An 18,157-nucleotide genomic window follows, 5' to 3' on the forward strand; every position below is an offset into this window, starting at 1 on the left:
TTGGACTCTGATTAGATTGACAGCTTCAGTCCTCCCCCTCTGTCAACAGGCTTTTTCACATTTTTTTTACACTAATACACACAGAGACACAGACACACACACACACACACACACCATTAGAAGACAGGAGTATGATCATTACATTAGTTACATTTGCAAGAAGAGTCTTTAATGTAATTTACCAGTGATAAGATAAGAGAAGGGAAGTGACAGCAGTCGGTACACACAGGTCAAAGAAATCATCCAGCACTCCTACGCAACACGCAAACGCACACACACACACACACACACACACACACATGCATACAAACACTTTTAACCCCTGCCGAGAAACGGAATCTTTAATTAAAAAATACAACACATCTTTTGGCACACTTATGTGCACATGTTGTACACAAACGTGCCTCGCGCACTCAGTCAGAACTCGCAGGCTTAATTAGTTCTAATCCTTATCTGTGCAATGGACAGCTACTCCACTTTTTTGGCAGGCTAATTTCATGAAGATCATAATTAAAGCATTTTCCATTTGGTCCCAGCGCACTTTTTTACAATGCTTGACAGCCTATCTCCGTGCTGCAGCCGAGAGGGTTGCTGTCTATGTTGAGTGATTGTGCAGCCACGTATTCAAGTGTGCTTGTGACTAAAACCAGACAGAGATATGGTGATTTCCGTGGCATGACTAGTCCAGCTCATCACCGCACTGGAAAGCACCGACAGTTATTCCTCTGTAAATAGGTCTCATTTACCAAAACGGCAGCTATGACTAGCGATAGCCAAGCATTTCCAGGAGCAGAATGCATTTGCTGATAGTGTGACAGTAATCTTGTTTTCTATCTGCTGTGTTGTATCCCAATGGTAGGAGGATGAAAGGCATATCAGCTGTGATTTGAGCTGCCAAACTGGCACACTTTGAGACTCTATCCATGTCGGCGCTTTGGTCACTCTCCAATAGAGAGAGATCAGATCTGGCCTGAGGCCACCCCATCTCCTCCTCTCCTTTCCTACCTTCTCTTTCCTCACCGTGGACTTCCTGGAAACACCACTCTTAGTTCTTATTTGAAGGCTCAGTTAAGAGCGTATACTGTTTATACACACATACAGTTTATGGACGCTAGCAGCTCATCGTCGGTGGTCTGTCAGGTTGGATAGAACTTGGGTCTTGGAGGTGCAGTGGCCCGATGTTGTTAGAGTCTTGCAGCTCTGCAAACAGCATTGCCAGTAAAGCACTACTGCCTTCAGCGATAATGAGCTCAGTGTCCTTGCAGACACTCTCGTGTGCGGATGGGTGCCAGAGTCCCATGAGGTGTTCGACACCGTATGATGCTTTGACATCGACAGCACGGAAGCGAAGCTCCTGAGCACATTGCCAATAACTAATAGGAGAGCATTCATTTAGATGTGATAAAATGAAAATAATGATGCCCAAAGGGTAGACTTGACACCACACAGGCACAGGACATCAAACAATGAAAAAAAAGCAGAGTTATTTGCAAAGTTGTGTGTGGGCTGAATATGACAATTACTGAATTGCAGTAAAGTATTGAATTAAAAAAATATATGTAATACATAACTATGAATATGAACCCATGAATGTTGTATGGCCGACATTCCAAAAGGCATACCTTTCCCCATAAATTGAAATATATGTATATAAAGCATTAGCGTTTGAGAGCTTTGCCACGTGCCAACATCTGTTCTTCAGCTGGAGTTGGGACTCCAAACATCTCTTCATCTCTGTCGCTTGTTCCTAGATGTCAGTGGTAAGCAGTGGACTCAGACCGGTCAGGATTAAGCTGATTTTGTTGTGGTACTTCGGTAAGCGCTCCGCTCGATTGAGTGTTGGACACAGGGATGTGGCAGCGATAAACCAATCAGAAGACACTACATAATATGTACAGCGTATACGCTGGCGACAATGAACCAATCAGAGAACATGACATAATACATACAGTATGTACGCCCAACGTCCACCAAAATAACATTGCTTCTATCTCTCAATACTAGAACTCGGTATCATTGCTGAACAGCTACGTGACAACGAGACTGACTCCGACAATGATGAGAGGGAACCCGGCTTGTTTGGAACCCGGCAAAATTGCCCAACTGTTCATTTCAGATACAGAACATGAGGACTTTGATGTATTTGTGGGAGAAGATTATTTCAAAAATACAGTGAGTGTATTGTTAAATAGTAGAATACGGTTCAACTAAACTCACGTCTGTGGCCTTTTTTTGTCGACAGTGTATTGCTAGGCGGTTCATACATGGTCTCTCCTTTTGTTGCTGTTCCGAGTGTGGGTTTCTGTTCAAGAAGAAGTTTGCTCTTGCATTCTACAGACTCCTGTTCCAAGGCACTTCAACCGTATGTTTTAGCTTGTGCCTTATAATATGGTAATTGTAATGGTAATGGTTTTATTTCATTTGAACATGCATCAGATTCCAATTGAGTGCATCCCATAATCAGTTCCCAGTTCCACATGTCCAAAAGGAGTAGGAAGAAGCAAAGCTTATTAAATCCTACCCCTCCATCTGGTACTTTTACAATCACTAACTGTTACATTTGTTCACTTCCTGCTTTCCTAATATAGTTTAAGTTTTTGGGTTTTTTTTTTATTTTAAAATGTTGTAATTTTTTGTCAATCAGTTACTGTTACATTTGTTCACGTCCTGCTTTCCTAAGATAGTTTAAGTTTTTTGTTTTTTTTTTATTTTGTAATTTTTTTGTCAATCAGTAACTGTTACATTTGTTCACTTCCTGCTTTCCTAATATAGTTTAAGTTTTTTGTTTTTTTATTTTAAAATTTTGTAATTTTTTTGTCAATCAGTAACTGTTACATTTGTTCACTTCCTGCTTTCCATAATACAGTTTAAGGTTTTTTTTTTTGTTTGTTTTTTTTTTTAATAATGTACCTCGTACCGAAGTACTCGGTGATATGAGCATCCAATGCCATAATGTGTACCATAGTAAGTGTCAATATAGTGATATATATAGCACATCATGACTGGTTCAAGACTCATCGTTGTGCATTGTTTGATTTCCTTACTCAATCCATTCCATAGTTTGATTCCACATACTAAAATGCGATGGCTTTTTAATGTAGTCCTAGCATAGAAGTGTTTCAAATTTAGTTCTTCCCTGAGATCATATTTCTCCTTGTGTGTGCCTCATGATGCGGAAAATAAGGTAATTCTCAATCTTTTTTTCCAACTCAGAGCACATACAGTGTAAAAGTCTTAGAAAGAGTTGTTAATTATTTGCAATTATTCTTAATTATGATGATCATATACAGTACTGTATAGCTGGAATTTCACAGAATAGAGTACTAATGTCTTTAGTATGAACAAAAGTTAGCTGGGAGGTGTTGTAGAGCCGTATGGCTTGAGGCAGGAATGATTTGTCAGAGACGGCAGCCTGCCACTGAACATGCTCCTCTGCCTGATTGCGGTGTTGTGTAGTGGGTGGTTGTCACTGTCCAAGATGGACAGCATGTTATGGATTGTCCTTTTCCCTGCAACAGATGTTAAAGGTTCTGGCTGTGCTCCAGTCACACAGCCAGATTTCCTCACCAGCTTGTCCGGGCAGGAGGCATCCCTCTTTCTAAGGCTGCGCACTGCAGCATGGATGAGGATGAGAAGGACGGAAACATCTACAGAATTTGTTTGCCAAACCCAGTATCTTCCCTTCTATACAAATGTCTATGCTTGAATACCGATTTTAAGTAATTGTAATGGTAATGGTAATGGTTTTATTTCATTTGAACATGCATGAGATTACAATTGAGTGCATCCCATAATCAGTTCCCAGTTCCACATGTCCAAAAGTAGTAGGAAGAAGCAAAGCTGATTAAATCCTACCCCTCCATCTGGTACTTTTACAATCAGTAACTGTTACATTTGTTCACTTCCTGCTTTCCTAATGTAGTTATAGTTCTTGAATTTTTTTTTGAATTTTTTAAATTTTGTACTTTTGTGTCCCGTACCAAAGTACGAGGTGATATGACCATAATTGTAGAACTTCTTTGGCCCATGCGCCACCGGATTACAAGCTTCACAGGTTAATAGACTTTATTTTTGTATTTTTACATGTAGGGTTAGGGTTAGGTATCAGTCCTGCTAGTTATAGTTTCAGTGTTTAAAAACGACTGCTACGTAACTGCTTGTAAAAACGTCAAAGCTAGTGGTGAACATTTGGACATCCCACGGACCCTGGGTTCTAGTCTGGGGTTACAGCCCTGAAAGCTCATATGCTTCCTAAATGCTCATTAAGGACAGTTGCTCACAAGGCAACCAGACCTATCCATGAAAATGCCAAACATTTTTTCCTCAATACAAATTGTCGGAAAAAATATTTAATGATTCAGTTTTTCCATTTTCTTTGTTTTGCAGGGTACACCATCATCATTGGCACGGTCACATCCTCGGTCACTCCCTGCCACACACCGTTTAGTCAGTATTTTGTGATTCCACATTGTGTGGCCTATTTAAGTCTGCTATGTTTCCATTCAGGCATGAAAAAAAAGAACACCTCAACTGTCACATTTCACCTCCACTTTGTGCATGTGCTATTTTAAATGGTCCTGATGGCAAAATTGTCACTCCAGGGTCCTAACATTGGGATTGGAGGAGGACCAAATGAAAGCAGAGAGAAAGGGAAAGACGGTAGGAATAAAGTTGCTCTTATCGGAACTCGCCAGGAGCAATGTGCACACAAAGCTGCTCCGAAATCCAATTTAGCCTTTGCAGTTAGTGAAGTGATATCAGTACAATTAGCCGTCACAGGTCACAGTGTGAGCCCAGCACCTTAAGTGATTTCCTCAAGTCCGCTCAGTGGAGCCGTAAGCGGATATAAAGTCGAAAAAAGAAAACAGAAAAACGTATCAGCTCAACTCCACAAGTCAACAATTTCTATCTGTTTGCCTTGTAGTATTTCCAGTTGGTTTGGTCTTCTCACCTACGTACTTTCAAAATGTCTTTTTCAGTATAGGCTCTAATTTTGTGGTGCGACACAAGGTGGCGCAGTGGTGATTTGGTAGACTGGACTGCGCCAGGATGGGTGTGGTGGCGCACCACGGGAGGTGTCCACAGTTTCAGCTTGGCGCAGTTACAATTTGTGACAAAAGTACGCCAAAGATGCGCTGAAAGCTTGCCAGCTCCGACCCGATCTATTCTTGGCGCAGGCGAAGCGCACCCTGAGCAGTGGTAAATAGTGCAGACACATCACCTAAACCTCACAGCCAGATTTTTCAGAATGTCAGGCACATTTCAATGCAAACAGCAACCACTATTTAACGTAACCGTCTGAACCAGCATGTAGATTTTTGCATCAATTGTCCCGTAATATCTGATGTCAGATCAAAAACATTATGCATAATGGGAACTCAACCTGATGGCAGCTGAAAGTATGATGCTAACTGGGTATGGCTGTACACTGGGGCGTAAATAAATGGCATGCCACCCTCCAAATCAATATTTTAGAAGTGAAAACGCCGCCAGAAAAAGCACTCATTGCTCATTTCCGTGGCTTTGCCCTCCCCTCAGTAACCATCCAATCACTATGCAATCAGTATGCAAATTAGCCAACATGCAGCACAGACTTTGTGGAAACAGATAAATTAGACAACTAATAATTAACAACAACTAAAAAAGGCACTACTAAAGGGATGGAGACATGGGTGCGCCACGCTGCGCCGGACTGCACTGCTCACAAAAATTGCAAAGTGCTCTGGCCACACCCCGTTGGCATGATGAAGGCGCGGCCTCGGCATGGTGCAGGCGCCCTATGTCTTTACAAGAGTGACTTTTGGAGGCGTAGCTGTTACGCCTAAGTGTGTGTGGGAGGGTTTGTGGGAAAAGTCCTCCATGTTGGGGACAAAGAATGGTTTAGAAGTGCCCTTGGGTGCTTTCAAAGAAGAATGTGCCTTTTTTCAGTTTTGCCACTTAAGCACCACGGACCTCTGAAAACAGTCTTTTGGATTTAATAACTGGAGAAAAATGATGAGCCTGAATGGATTGGCTGATTCCTTTCTCAATTGCAACTCAATGTCATGTCCTCTGAAAGGACACATAAAGTTATACGTTGAAATGAATCACATGGTGAAGCTCTTCATCAGACTGAGAAATTTGGTGTTAATTTGTAAATGTATTTATTATTTATATATTTAATCATTGGACCGATATCATAATGAATGGTTTCTGACAATGTTTTACAGACCGTGTACAAGTACACAGTAAGGGGATAATGAATACCCAAATATACATTTTCACAACCGTTGTCCACCTGACCATGATTGACTTTCTGTCGTCCCCAGGAGAGATCTGTGCTTTTAACATCCATGGGTTGGATACCCCATTCGAGGCAGTGGTGCTGAACGGTACTTCGGGGGAGGGCCAGCTGAGGGCCCGCGGCCTGGTGGACTGCGAGCTGCAGAAGGAGTACACCTTCATCATTCAGGCTCATGATTGCGGTTCAGGGCCGAGGGGCACCGAAGGCAAAAAGTCCCACAAGTGAGTAAGATATATAGTCAAGATAATGTGAAGAATGTACTGTAATTATTTCACCACAGTCGGCCATAGATCCTAGACCTGCTTAGATTCAAGTAAATGTAAACCGTCCCGATGACACCCATTTAGTCAGTGCACAGAAATGTACTCCACGCATTCATTATTTGCTCTAAAACCTTATTGGGCATTAATATGCACATTTAATGAGGCAGATTCAAATGGAAATATGTTATCTTGCTGGATGTTACATGAAAAAACGATTGTGGTATTTGTATTCTTTGAATGAAACATATTTTACTTGGCACATTCACTGAAAATTGCAAGTACCTTCAAGTCATCGGACTAAAGTTCGGGTCAAGTCCTGTCATTGATGTCATTGAAGTTTTTGATGACATTGTCAAGTTGAGTCCAATGTCATCAAAATTGTGACTGTGTAAACTTCTGACTCCAACTTTAAGTAAGACTAAACATATTGCTAACATTAACACATTCACTACAGGGGTTCCTCTGGTTATTTGGTTCCACACCTGGCTGCAATAAGTCAATTTCCAAGTACAATTCCATAGTCAGCTTTACACTCATATTATTCTTTGTTTACACCACATTATGATCACTGCAGGGACAGCAGAAGCTCAGCAATCTACCGAGCTAACTAGTTGGCCTCCTGTTTATTTGTTCTAAGAAAGTGTTTCATATGGAGTGGGCGAGAAGGACAAAGTAAGAAGCCAAAAACATACCACTTTTCCCAGTCTATTGTGTCGGCCATGCCGCGGCTGACTTCATGCAGAGTTAAAGGGGACCTATTGTGCTTTTTCCACTTTTCTGACCTATGAATGCAGTTAGAATGTTGTATTCTCGTCTTAAACGATGCCAAAGTTTCAGTGTGCAATAAATAATAAATGCCCTGGCAAGACTTGTGTGTGAAATATCCCTAGTAGTACATATACTACGTATTTAACACTTACACAGGAGCAAAGTCCCAAATGGCTGTAAGGGGGCAATGCAATCATCTGTGGATCAGTGTGTTATATAATTATAATGCTACACGTCCACACACACATGCACGCTGGTCACATGCTTGGCAGGAGTTAATAAAGTCATTATTAGTCATCTTGCTTGCCAATTTGCCCTAACATTGTGGCAAGGAGACTAATTATCTTACATGACAGCTTACCTGCCAGCTAGATATGCGAAGAAGGGAAAATGCCAGAAGACTGGAAGGGTGCATTAGTATTATCTTTTAATAAACTTGGTAAGTACCCTAAAAATTTGCGTCCAATTTATGAAAGTGGATGGAGAAAATTTCACAATTTTTTTCCTTTAATGTAATCTAATAGTGTTACTAATAAACTTACTTTATTTAGAAGGTCGTAAACCAGATATCTGGGCTACAACTGTGAAAATATTTGATTTATAATTAAGGAATCCTATTCTTTGCAGCGGTAAATTAGTACACATTGGTGTCCTAATTTTTTTCACATGAATCTAATGATATTGTTCTCATAAATAGGCTTGTCGCAAAGCTCAGTGATTAGAGACAATGCCGAAAGAGGATCGAAAATAATCCCTTGTAAACATTTTAATACATTCTTTAGTATTCTCTTTCAATTTTGGTCTTTTTAACTCTAAAAATGAAATGTGGACATTTGCACCACGAAGAAGCAGCCATAATTCAACATATTTCTATGCAAATCATTGCACTCATTTTCACATTGTGCAACCACTCTGTGCAGGGCAGTGGTCCACATTCAGGTCAACGATGTGAATGAGTTTGCTCCGGTGTTCCGGGAGCCCCAGTATCAAGCCGCAGTGACAGAGGGCAAGATTTATGACAGCATCCTGCAAGTGGAGGCCACGGACCAGGACTGCTCACCTCAATACAGCCAGATCTGTAACTACCAGATCACCGCCACCAACACACCCTTTGCCATAGACCGCAATGGTGAGTAGCTGACCAGGAAGCTGGCTCCTCATCTGTTGTGTTGTCATTTAACTTGTCATAATTAGCAGCCATGTGTCATTTTGTTTGTTTGTCCGTGTGTCTGTGGTGTTTATTTAACCGTTGAATTTAGCCACATGGCGGGGTGTTGCTACCTTTGACGCGGTAGTGCTATAAAATGTTGCAACGTTCAAGACATAATCCAAACTACGGCGTTCATGATGCAGGAGGAGGCTGCATTCAGAGTGCTTTTCTGTCTCCATTTCAGAAGGTCTTGTTCAGCCATTGACGGCTGGGGAAAGACTGAGAGCGCTTGAACTGAAAAGCACCTGAGGGGAGCATGAAGGTTGGAGGGAAGGTAATGATAGCGAGAGCCAAAGCAATCAGGATCGACCTTTAGTGCGGGATGAATAAGAATTCCTCTAAAAATGTCCACTATTTATTTTTTTTCTGTCTAGAAGCACTAAAATCAACAATGAATGAATCTAATTTGTGTCTGATGTGACACAGCGGCTACTCTGTTTTACCAATCTGTTTGGGAAAGAGCTGATAAGAACACTTGGTCAAAGAAATGTGGTTGGATTAGACAAAAGTCTCCAATCTGGGTGTCTGTCCCATCCCTTCATGGCCAATCAGGACAACAGGTTGACAAGTAGGAGACTAAATAGTGTTTGTCCAACAAGCAGCCAATGTTGCTTTCTAGAATCAGTACAGTTGAACGCCACAGTCAAAGCCTGTATGTAAAACTGTATGTGTTTACCATCATTATACTGTTTATGTTTTACACTGTAAAAGCCCCCACCATACACTTTATACACATTTCAAAATTATGTTTTAACATGTCCTCACACATCTTTTTTAAAATACACTCTCAAAGTTCACATTTTGTTTTAATTTTAATGAACAACCTATTTCGTTGGACACAATAAATTATTGACTCACTGACCGTGGCTCTTCGGCATTCAGCTGTGGCGTTTTTGTGTCCTTGTGATGCATCTGCCGTCGTGTAATAATCCCCTTCGTATTTTGTGAACCTACAATTTATTTGTTCCAGTCACTTGCTTCATACATTCCTTCCTTGCTACCTACCCTTGCAGCATAACTTCTGTCTTCCTTTGGCTCGGGATCTGGCCGGCTTCTAATGCCATTTGGTGCTGAGCGTTTCGTCAGCATTGTGCGTTTTGTCGGAGGGAAGGCTTGCAGCCATGCAGCGTTCAAACTTGCATGGTTGGCTATTGTTTACTGTATTGGCGTCCAGTTGTTGCTAGAGGTAGCTGTTTGCTTGCTAGCCATCATAGTCTACGGGTAGTCATGACCACAACAGGAAGACGGTCTCCAACCAATCAGAACGCAGAACACCACAACACTTCCCTTCCACTAAAATTTAATTAACCGGAGGGATAGTCACCGTTGATGTACTACACTGCAGATGGGGATGTCGTTTAACTTCATGTCAAAAAGTCTGAACTACGCCTTTAAGTTGCGTGCCACATGTTTTTCTTGACTAGTGTTTGTTTGGTTTGAGGTAGTTGTCTGGATTGCTGCATGTTAAAAGCGACTTAAACCACCAAAAGGTTGTCTTAGATAGACTCTGACCACTTGCAAGTGAACAAAAACATTAACTTCACCAACAGGGGAGTCACACTGAAAACAGACATAACCTGCGTGCCTCCGCAGGTTGGCATAGAAAGACGGTTCAGATTGTAATATGCAAAAAAAAAATACAGAACAGTTTATGTCCTTTAATTCAACAGATTAGTTATTTATAGGCACTGAAGTGGCGTGTCTCTGACCTTGTCTCTAATGATAAGAGACTACACTTCACCAATGTAATTGAAAGGGAGGTTAATTATACATATACTATATGTGTTTCAAGTTACAGGGTAGCTGACAATGAAAGCCAAATTCAAAATGAATATTTCCATATACTGTAAATAGTAATATGTGTCTGCAGTCTGTGGTGTCTTCCCAGGTGAGACAGCAGGATGTGAATGTTCTGTAAACAATCTGCATATTATTATTATTATTAACTCACATGCATGTTAGACAGAAATAAACCCCACTGACCCAGTTTTTTGCATAGACGCCAACAGATAATTAGGATAAAGTAAACCAAAGAGAAACTTGCTGGCTTGTTTTCTTTCTTTGTTGATAAATACAGAATAATGTTGACTTTTACAAAGCAGGACAGGAGGTTGTTCCTTCCACCCACCGTAAAGCCAAAAATGTGCAGAAATAACAATGGTATGCCTCTGGGAAATTCTGTGTCTGGATATATATTGTATATACATGTACAGAACTGTATATATTTCATGTCTATACACCTATCCATTGCACACATTTACCTGTATATGTGTCTGTTATGTATCTGATCTTCATTTAAACATGTTTTATCATTACTTATATACAGTATCAATGCATTCAGCATTCTTCCATTCATTTTTTGCCTTTTGTCATCCTAGTCATGAAGTGTTCAGTTGGAGGCTTTAAGATGTCGATGACATGGTCAGGATAGCGTCATGAAGTGTTCATTGGAGCGGTTTTCAAAGCTTCCTGGTTGAGACCCACCACCTCCAAATCTGAGGCAATGGTTTTCGGCAGGAAAAGGATGGATTGCACACTCCGGGGTTGTGAGTGGAAGTGTCTTCTCAAGTGGAGTTCAAGTATCTTGCGGTATTGCTAACATAAAGTGATGGAAGGCGGAAGCATGAGATGGACAGGCTGATCAGCACAGTGCCTGCAGTAATGCGTCCGCGGTACCGGACTGTTGTGGTGAAGACAGAGCAGAACCAGAAGGGGAAGCTTTCAATTTACCGGTCAATTTGCTTTGGAACGAGATCACAGACGATCGGCCAAAATTAGTTTCCTCCACAGGGTGATTGGACTCACCAGGAGTGGAAGACATCGGACAGATGGATCAAGTAATAGAATACGTTTAAAATGGAGTATTATATTTCAATATAGTTACTTAGACTCTCCAGGTTGGGCTTTGTGTGTTGCTGTCGAACATTCGTGAAATTGACAGAATTGTATGAACATTTAGCGATTCCCAGAAATACTACATGGAAATTAAGAAAGACTAGTCCGGTAAATGATACACTGAATATGGCCCACATTCATGCTTCTTTTTTCAATTAAAACCCTGCAAAGCATAAAATGTACTTGTTTCTTCTCCAGTATTTGTAAGAGGTGTGCAAAATAAACATTCAATCCTATTCATCAAACCATTTTCTTTTTTTTGCTTCTCTCACACAATGAAATAATCATCACTATTCACACCAAGGTGGTACAAGGTGCTGGGCAATACTTGTATTGTATTGTCTGCTTGTGTGTGGCATAAATTGTGTCCAAAGCAGACCTTGCTTCACATGTTTTACTTCCCTACAGGTGAGAACGTGGATACAGCCGCATGCTGCTACAAAAAAGGTCGCAAGGTGCAGTCGATGTTGTCCTTCGACATTCTGCCCCGAGTCCAAAAAGTTTTGTGAAGTTGCAGTCAATATTGTGTGCTTGATGATTACAAATGAATGTACGCTGCCATTTCTATTCAAGGGCGGACTGCTTTATTAATGTCGGAAAGACTGGAATGGCAGACATTGAAAATAAATTCCCTGATTCCAATCATGCTCTGGGGTGCAAAGCTGTAAAGAAAAGACAATGTAAAGACGTGACGTAACATTTACTTATAGGGATGAATATGGATTGTTCCTTGTGGGGTGTACCAAGCTGTAAAACAGTTAACAGTTTATTTTTGTTCTTAATTCTACCCACTAATCAACAACCTAAAACACAAACAGTGATCAACAGATAAATAACCCCCTGCTTGTGGGTAAGATTGCTCAGCTTTAACTAACACTGATGGGGGTAATAATTTACACTCTTAATTATCAGACAGCATAATGAATGCACTACTTCCTCACAGCAAGGTTCTCCTTTTGGATCTGGGCTAGGACCTCCCTGTAGGGACTTTTACATTTGTGTACTAAAACTGCATGTTCTCCCTGTGTATGCGTGGGTTTTCTTCGGTTACTCCAAAAACATGCTAGGTTAATTGGCCACTCCAAATTGTCCATAGGTATGAATGTGAGTGTGAATGGTTGTTTGTCTATATGTGCCCTGGGGTTGGCTGGCCACCAGTCCAGGGTGTACCCCGTCTCTCGGCCAAAGACAGCTGGGATAGGCTCCAGCATGCCTGCGACCCTCGTGAGGATAAGCGGTATAGAAAATGGATGGATGGATGGATGGACGGACAACGACATGGCTGCAAGCTATAAAACTCAAAATGGAGCCCTTGTAGACGACGTTATCCTCTTGCTATGAACCCTGGAGCCCCAACTGACTACAACTACTACAAAGAGTACCTTGTATTACCTCATAGTACCTGGTTTCTCCAATTGAACTGTGTCTATAATACAATACTACAGCTGTGGTTAGTCGAGTAAAAACTTGTCAAATATCCTATAGCATTAGTACATTTTATTACATTTTCACAAAACACATTTTTAACAAAAGTAACTAGTTTGAACACTTTAGCCATTAAAGCAAAGCAAGACACCGCAAAAAATCCCTGTTCAAGTCAAGTTCAACTTTTCCTCACGAGGGTTGCGGGGATGCTGGAGCCTATCCCAGTTGTCTTTGGGCGAGAGGCGGGGTATACCCTGGACTGGTGGCCAGCCAATCACAGGGCACATATAGACAAACAACCATTCCCACCAAGCTGTAGATGCATCTGTTAGGAATTGAATAAGGAAGCAGGGTACACCCCGCACCGACAGTCAACCACAAGGAACATATAGACAACCATTCCCACTGACATTGACGCCAAAGGACAATTCACAGCCTAATATGCATGTTAATGGGACATGGAAGGAAACTGGATTAAGTCTACTCAAGCACGGGGAGAACATGCTAACTCTACACGGACTTTTGAATCTCCTGACTGTGAGATAAGTAGATGTGATAACCCCAATGTCATTGTACTAATATTGCCTATATTCCATATAAAATGTATTCAGAGACTCTGATGTATTTCTTCATTTGTCTTTGACTTTCTTCCGATCAGGTAACATCCGGAACACGGAGAAGCTGAGCTACGACCGAGAGCAACAGTATGAGATACAGGTGACGGCCTGGGATTGCGGCCAGAAGAGAGCTTTGCACAGCGTCCCGGTTCGCATTGAAGTCAAACCTGTCTGCAAACCCGGCTGGCGAGGTGATCCGTCTTTTTGCCTCTTTGCTTGCGTGTGTACACAAGTACATGTTTGTGTTTGTGCATTCACAACGGCAGATGCTTTTGTTTGTGTGTGATTAGTTGCCGTTGTGCACTGTAAGTTTTTTGTTCGGGTTGTTTTAGAAGTGCGGGCACGGAAAGTACGAGCTGTGTGTACTCCCTTTTTATATCCTTGCAGATACACAGATGTGATTATTGACATTACTGTGTGCCTACTACTTGCTTGGCCCTCAAGGCCTATCTCTCTTTTTCTTTCCCCCATTTTCTGAATAATCATCTTGTCAAGTTTCGCTCCTGTGATCAACACCGCATGGGAAAGACTCTGACATATCAAGATGGCACATGAGAAAGCTGCCATGACAGGTCTAACAAGTGCAGTGCAAAGACAAGTGTCTTCTTTGAGCATCACGTCAAACATGAACCAGACCCAATATCTGCCAATGCAACAGAATAGTAGAGCACGCCAAGGCGGTTGGACACGTGCTGTGTCACATGGAACCATGGGTAATCTGCGCAACGACGGTCAGACTCATGTTTTGGATGTATCCGTGTTTAGCCTCAATGGTCTCACAGGAACAGTCGTTAGTAAGATGACGATGCAAAGTGGTAAAAGAGGACCTAACACCCACCGAGTGGAAAGAAAATGTGAACATGTTTGGCCGTAATTCAGTTCTACAATCTTTGCAATGCAAGTGGTAGCAAAGCGCTAGGCTAGTGAAAAATCCAAATGAATCCATTGTGCATTAAGGATAAAAGATGCAAAAGGAAGTGTCTGGCTATTAAGTATTTGTTAACTGGAGTACTTTGTAGTTTACTTTGAGAAACTGCACACTACAGGCAACAGAATCAAACGGGACACATAAAGACAATGAAAAAACAATATTTTCTTCCCTCATTTGTTCTCAGTTTGAATATTAGCACATCAAGGTTGTGGCACATCTAGGTGACAGAACCAGGCACCGTGCTGTGATGTGCGTCTATTTCTGTACTTAATGCCAAAGGGTTGAAACAAATACAAACAAGGTTGGTAGCAAGTGGAATTAGAGACTCGCTTACTTGAAAGGAATAGCGATGATGCAGACACTCGGGAGAATCAGCGGCGACTGGAAAGAAAGGTAGCTCACAGCCAAAGACGCACAAAGACATTTTCTTCTATGCTAATAGAAGTGAGATCAGCACGCAACCAGTGACGTGCCGTCATAATAAAAATCAAAAACAAATGTATTTATTGCTGGAGCCTATCCCAGCTGACTTGGCCGAGAGGTAGGGTCCACCCTGGACTGGTGGCCAGCCAATCCCAGGGCACATATAGGCAAACAACCATTCACACTCACATTCATACGTATGGACAATTTGGAGTATCCTGTTAAGCTAACATACCCACGCACACACAGGAAGTACATACAAACTCCACACTCACATGGCCAACGGAGATTTGAACCCAGATCTCCTGACTGCGTGGCAAACATGCCACCGCACATAACATCATGGCTCTCTAGGCTCTCAGTGATCATCCTGTCTTTGAGGTGGGTAAAGTCTGTGTGCATTTCCCGATACGCAGATCCACATTAACACATCCAAATATGCATGCCCCTCCTCCCTTGGTGAAAGGCCAGTTGTCCCTTTCAGCCAGGCTGGGATGGCAGCAGGGATTCAGGCATGGATCCAGAAGTAGAAGTAAATGTCACAACCACGGATCGTAGGATATTTAATGGGCCTTGTTGGTGCCTTACTTTTTAGAGCAGGAGTTTTCCGAATGTGAGGCGTCCCTCCCACTTGGGCGGCAGTAAAGCCCTTTAGGGGAACATGGGGAAGTATTGGAAAACCTGCAGTGAGTAGAATGTGACAAAAAGCTGCAATTGGAAAGTGTAGTGATGCTTTAAACCAGGGGTCTCAAACTCAATTTACTTGGGGGCCACTGGAGCTCAGGTCTGGGTGAGACTGGGCCGCATTAGGTTTTCCAAAAAAAACACAAAAAAAACACAAAAATTTCAAAAACTTCACTTTGGTTCAAATTTTCTACAAGAAAAGCTCTGATAAAATATTCCACTGTTTTCAAATATCTTACTTTTTATTTTTTCTACACAAAATAAGATGAAAAATAAATAAACAAATCAAGAATAAAGAAAATAAATCAATCAGTAATAAATAAATATAATAATAATAATAATAAAAGGGCAAATAATAAAAACTTAAGAAAGCACATATAGTTGGTGGGTAGACAAATGATTTTTTTCAGATTAAAATGAACAAAGCATTATTAGAGCCCTGTAGACATGACAAAACACGACTATAGTCACATTTATACTCTTTTTATTTACAACATATTGCGCAACTGCAGGGTCTTGAGACACATGCTAACTCGCAAACTAGAGAGCTAGCGACCTAAACGGTAGCCTTCAAGTTATTTCCTTTAAACTTAAATAGCCAAAAACTTACCACTTCCACACGGATAGGGAGGATAACTATTAACAGTTATTTAACCTTTAACATGAACATTAATCAAACGTAATAATTCTTTCTGGGTACATGATACCATACAGCATCCATATCAAACTTGCGCGGGCCGCACTAACATTAAACTTTCATATCAAGGCGGGGGCCTCAAACTAGTGGCCTGCGGGCCACATTTGGCCCACGGGCCGCGTGTTTGAGACCCCTGCTTTAAACCCACCAAATGGAATAAAATACCGTCTGTGCTCGAGTAAGCAGATCCCAAGCTTCTGATCACCAAAAAAATTATGATCTGTGTGTTTAAATATGTTGTCATGCTTGTGGGGGTGTGTCATATTTAGAGATTCTGACCCTTTACTGACGGAATGTCTATGAGTATTAAAAAAAAGAGCACAGGGACCTCCCAGCGGAGACAGCCTGTGGCAGACATGCTGGAGGGATTACAGCGTATATGCCAACAAGCGCTGGATTCCCCCAGGATCACCCCTGACGAGATGGAAAACAAGCCCGGTAGTCCGCTTAGTCTTCTGCCATCCTGAGCAGCATGAAAAAAGGCAATAAGAAAGCATCCCCGATACGAAATTCTTCAGTTCACCTCAGCAATTCAAGCACCTCCTGTACTTCACACTGGATTAAATCTGGTTTTCAAACAAAGCTCAAAGGGGAATTCAGCAAGAAACATTTTCATTCAAGCGTTTTCTTAAAGCAACAGGGAACAATTTTGATATGAAATATTCTCATTAAAGGCTTTATAATACTGTTGTACTCACTGTTACAGGAATATGTTACCTCACCTGTCTCACAGGTAATGTTTTACTGCATACGACTGACAATGTACACGGTTATTGGGCCGATATGAGGAATTATTATACCAATAAACCTGATAATATTATCTCATTCACTACCAGATATTTTCCAAAAGACATGCCGTTTACCAAATCTAACTTTGTTTTAGTCGTCTTTACCTCCAGGTGTGCGCAAACTACAGTTAAATCTAAATCTAACAAATAATAGATGCAAAAAAATAATCATATTGTGCATCCCTAAGTTTTAGGATTAACACTTTTAACACTAACACAGAATTAACACATAACACCCTTTTCTTGAGAGTGCCTCAGTGTACAAAGCAGTTGTTGTTGTTATTATTTTTCATAAGCTAAATTGTGCTGTGGAATACTGAGGAGAGAAAATATTGATGGACAGTTGAGATTGATGAGGAAATGTTGGCATTCAGCGAGGATGGCAGCACAAAGAAAGTGGCAGCGTGCTCATTTCAATGGAAACTACGTCTCCCATAGACCATTAGGACAAGTCATGACAACCTTTCACTGCACCCACAGCTTGAATATGGTGTCTGCAGCTATACACACGTGGTCAGTGTAGCATGACTACCAACGAATTATGATGTGCTTATTGTTGTCACATTTATTTTTTTATTAGGAGCAATACAATTGTTCGATAAATTGATCATCATTCTATCATTTGCCCCATTAAGTACAAAACATGGCATTGGATTAGCTTATACACTGTTTTTAGTAGCTAAACCTTAATTTGATTTAATTATCATAAACTGCACTTTAGGAGTCCACGCAGCTAGGAGACCCGGCAATTCCAAATTGCATGGAATAGGTATAAAAATAGGTATGAATGTGAGTGTGAATGGTTGTTTGTCTATATGTGCCCTGTGATTGGCTGGCCACCAGTCCAGGGTGGACCCCGCCTCTCGCCCAAAGTCAGCTGGGATAGGCTCCAGCATATCCCAGCGACCCTAGGGAGGATAAGCGGCATAAAACATGGATGGGTGGATAGTGAATAAATTGTTGTCAACAATAAAAATAACATGCTGATGTTATTGATGCCATATCCAATTATTAGTCTCAAGGAAACTCTGAACCGCAAAAATCTCCAATTTGCCAGAACTACACGGTATCATAAAAGTACATAAAATAATCAATAATTGTACATCTGCACTCAGGACCACGGGGCTGTTTTCATGTCTGTTTTCCTTCCTCACCCATCTCATTTTTATTTCA

At 41.3% G+C, this 18,157-nt stretch overlaps 1 protein-coding gene across 1 annotated transcript in view; it reads left to right on the forward strand.

The window, feature by feature from the left end:
• The window catches only part of LOC131135103 (calsyntenin-2-like), a 180,507-nt gene that overhangs the window by 109,301 nt on the left and 53,049 nt on the right, over positions 1-18,157 (forward strand). The window contains exons 3-5 of the mRNA XM_058080975.1: positions 6,309-6,504; positions 8,235-8,443; positions 13,503-13,652. Of these exons, the coding sequence (XP_057936958.1) occupies positions 6,309-6,504; positions 8,235-8,443; positions 13,503-13,652 (555 nt within the window). The remainder of the gene's footprint in view (positions 1-6,308; positions 6,505-8,234; positions 8,444-13,502; positions 13,653-18,157) is intronic.

The sequence above is a fragment of the Doryrhamphus excisus genome, chromosome 8, assembly GCF_030265055.1.
Source record: "Doryrhamphus excisus isolate RoL2022-K1 chromosome 8, RoL_Dexc_1.0, whole genome shotgun sequence".
Classification (NCBI taxonomy): Eukaryota; Metazoa; Chordata; class Actinopteri; order Syngnathiformes; family Syngnathidae; genus Doryrhamphus; species Doryrhamphus excisus.